This window comes from Cariama cristata, unplaced genomic scaffold (assembly GCF_000690535.1).
Source record: "Cariama cristata isolate BGI_N322 unplaced genomic scaffold, ASM69053v1 scaffold14961, whole genome shotgun sequence".
In the NCBI taxonomy this organism is placed as follows: Eukaryota; Metazoa; Chordata; class Aves; order Cariamiformes; family Cariamidae; genus Cariama; species Cariama cristata.
Genome location: NW_009601111.1, coordinates 5,719 through 7,581, shown reverse-complemented (window position 1 = coordinate 7,581; position 1,863 = coordinate 5,719). Strand labels below are relative to the sequence as shown.

At 59.9% G+C, this 1,863-nt stretch overlaps 1 protein-coding gene across 1 annotated transcript in view; it reads right to left on the bottom strand.

Moving 5' to 3' along the window:
- The window catches only part of TMEM151B (transmembrane protein 151B), a gene marked incomplete at its 5' end in the record, with an annotated part of 1,536 nt that extends 257 nt beyond the window's left edge, over positions 1-1,279 (bottom strand). The window contains one exon of the mRNA XM_009710333.1: positions 2-1,279. Coding sequence (XP_009708635.1) covers positions 2-1,279 — 1,278 coding nt within the window. The remainder of the gene's footprint in view (position 1) is intronic.
- Positions 1,280-1,863: the final 584 nt, after the last annotated feature.

The window sequence follows — 1,863 nt, the reverse complement described above, 5'->3', positions numbered from 1 at the left end:
TGAAGGGGATCCTGGGGCTGCCGTTACAGATGCTCAGGGCACTGCGGGAGAAGATGGAGGAGCTGCTTATAGTCCTGTGGCACCGCTCGCAGTTCTGCCGGTAGCCCCCGTAGCGGCAAGCAGAGTAGCTGGTGCAGCCGGAGAGCCCCACCAAGTCCATCAGGACCGCTTCCGAGTAGCTGGGCACCAGTTGCTGGTTGGATCGGATGTGCCACTCCAGCTCGGTGCTGTCCACCGTGTTGACACGGGGCATCCTCCGGCAGAAGGAACGCTCCTCGGCCGGCGTCACTGCCACGTAGTCGAACCCAAAGAGTTTCTCCACGTGGTAATGGACATAGGAGGTGCGGTACTCATTTAGCACCCGCAGGGGCCAGGATAGGGTCAGCAGAGCCGCCACCCAGAAGACATAGTGGGATACGTACCAAGGCAGGTTGTCGGGGTCGGAAAAGGCCACCATGTATTCCTTGAAGTCCACGTTTTTGAGGTGCATCCCCTCCCTGGCCTCCATGTAGTCATCCAGGCCCTCGTTCTCCGTGAAGAAACGGGCCCGCTGGGTCAGGTAGGAGTTCTCCGACTCCACGTTGGCAAAGCTGAAACACTTGGTGAAGCGGAGCCGCGTGGCCGGGTAGCTCTCCAAGTCAATGAGGTCCTTGGAGATGTCCTTAACTCCACAATTGGAATAATCAAACTCAGCCTCTGCCACGTGGGTGTTGACCCGCTCGTGATACACTTGGGTGGTGGTGTAGGCATCCCCGTTGCGGTAGCGGGTAACCTGCCGGGTCCTGCGGACGTAGTGGTAGCTGATGGCCTTCCACCAAATGCAAGGAGTCGCCTGCTGCATCCGCTGCACACGCTCGTGCACGCTCTCCACGTCCACTTTGTACTGCAGCTCGTTGCGGGTGTAGCAGTGCCAACACTCCACCAGGTACACCACGTAGAGCATCACCAGGAAGGCCAAGGGGATGTAGACGTAACCGTTGGAACAGGGGCTGTCGTGGTACATCATGGACTTGCCCTTGTAAGCGCTGTCAAACGTCAGCCGGGTCACCTTGGTGACGTGGCACCAGGTCATGGCTCCCATGCAGCCGTACATGAGGAGGGACAGCAGCAGGCATTTCCAGTGGGACTCTCGGCACAGGGACTTGCTGAGAGACTGCTTCACCGGCCGCTGCTGCTCCGGGGGACCCGGGAGAAGGGGAGAGAAAACAAGAGAGGAGTCAGTAGGCTGCTTTAGGGGAAGGGGAGCAAGCAGCAGGGTGCTGCGGTGGCACCTGTAGCTCTGCAAACAGGGACAAAACCAGATGCTGTGAGGTTCCTAGCCTCAGCGGGCAGGCTGGAGGCCGGGATCTCTCCCAGGATGACGGTCCCGCAGTACGGGCAACTGTCAACCCCCCCTTTCCTCCACGGTGCTCTGCCCCTCCTTGGGAGACAGCCAGAGCCCAGCTGCCACTCCGGCAGAGGGCAACTCTGCCAGCCAGCACCCCCAGCATCCCCTTTCTTCAATGGGGAGTAACCCCCACCACTGCCATGTCCCGTGAGGGGTACTGAAGCACAGCAAGAGGGAGGCTGGGGGATGTCCCCCACATACCTTGGCTTCTGCACCCATCCCACCAGCGCAAGCAGCTCTAGCTGATGGGTTGTCCTACCTGAACACCTCAGCACAGCTCATCCCACCGCGCCGCTCACCGCTCGCACACGAGTCTCTGCCCCTTTCCCAGTAAAGACCCAGAGCAACATGCAGATTTCTCCTACCAGGGCAGCACAAGCAGCCTGGGGTGCCTGTAAGATGGAGAAACGGACCTTCTGCAGCTGGGAAGGTCTCCGTTTGGTAATGGCAATTCCCACCACAACACTTGGTAGCCC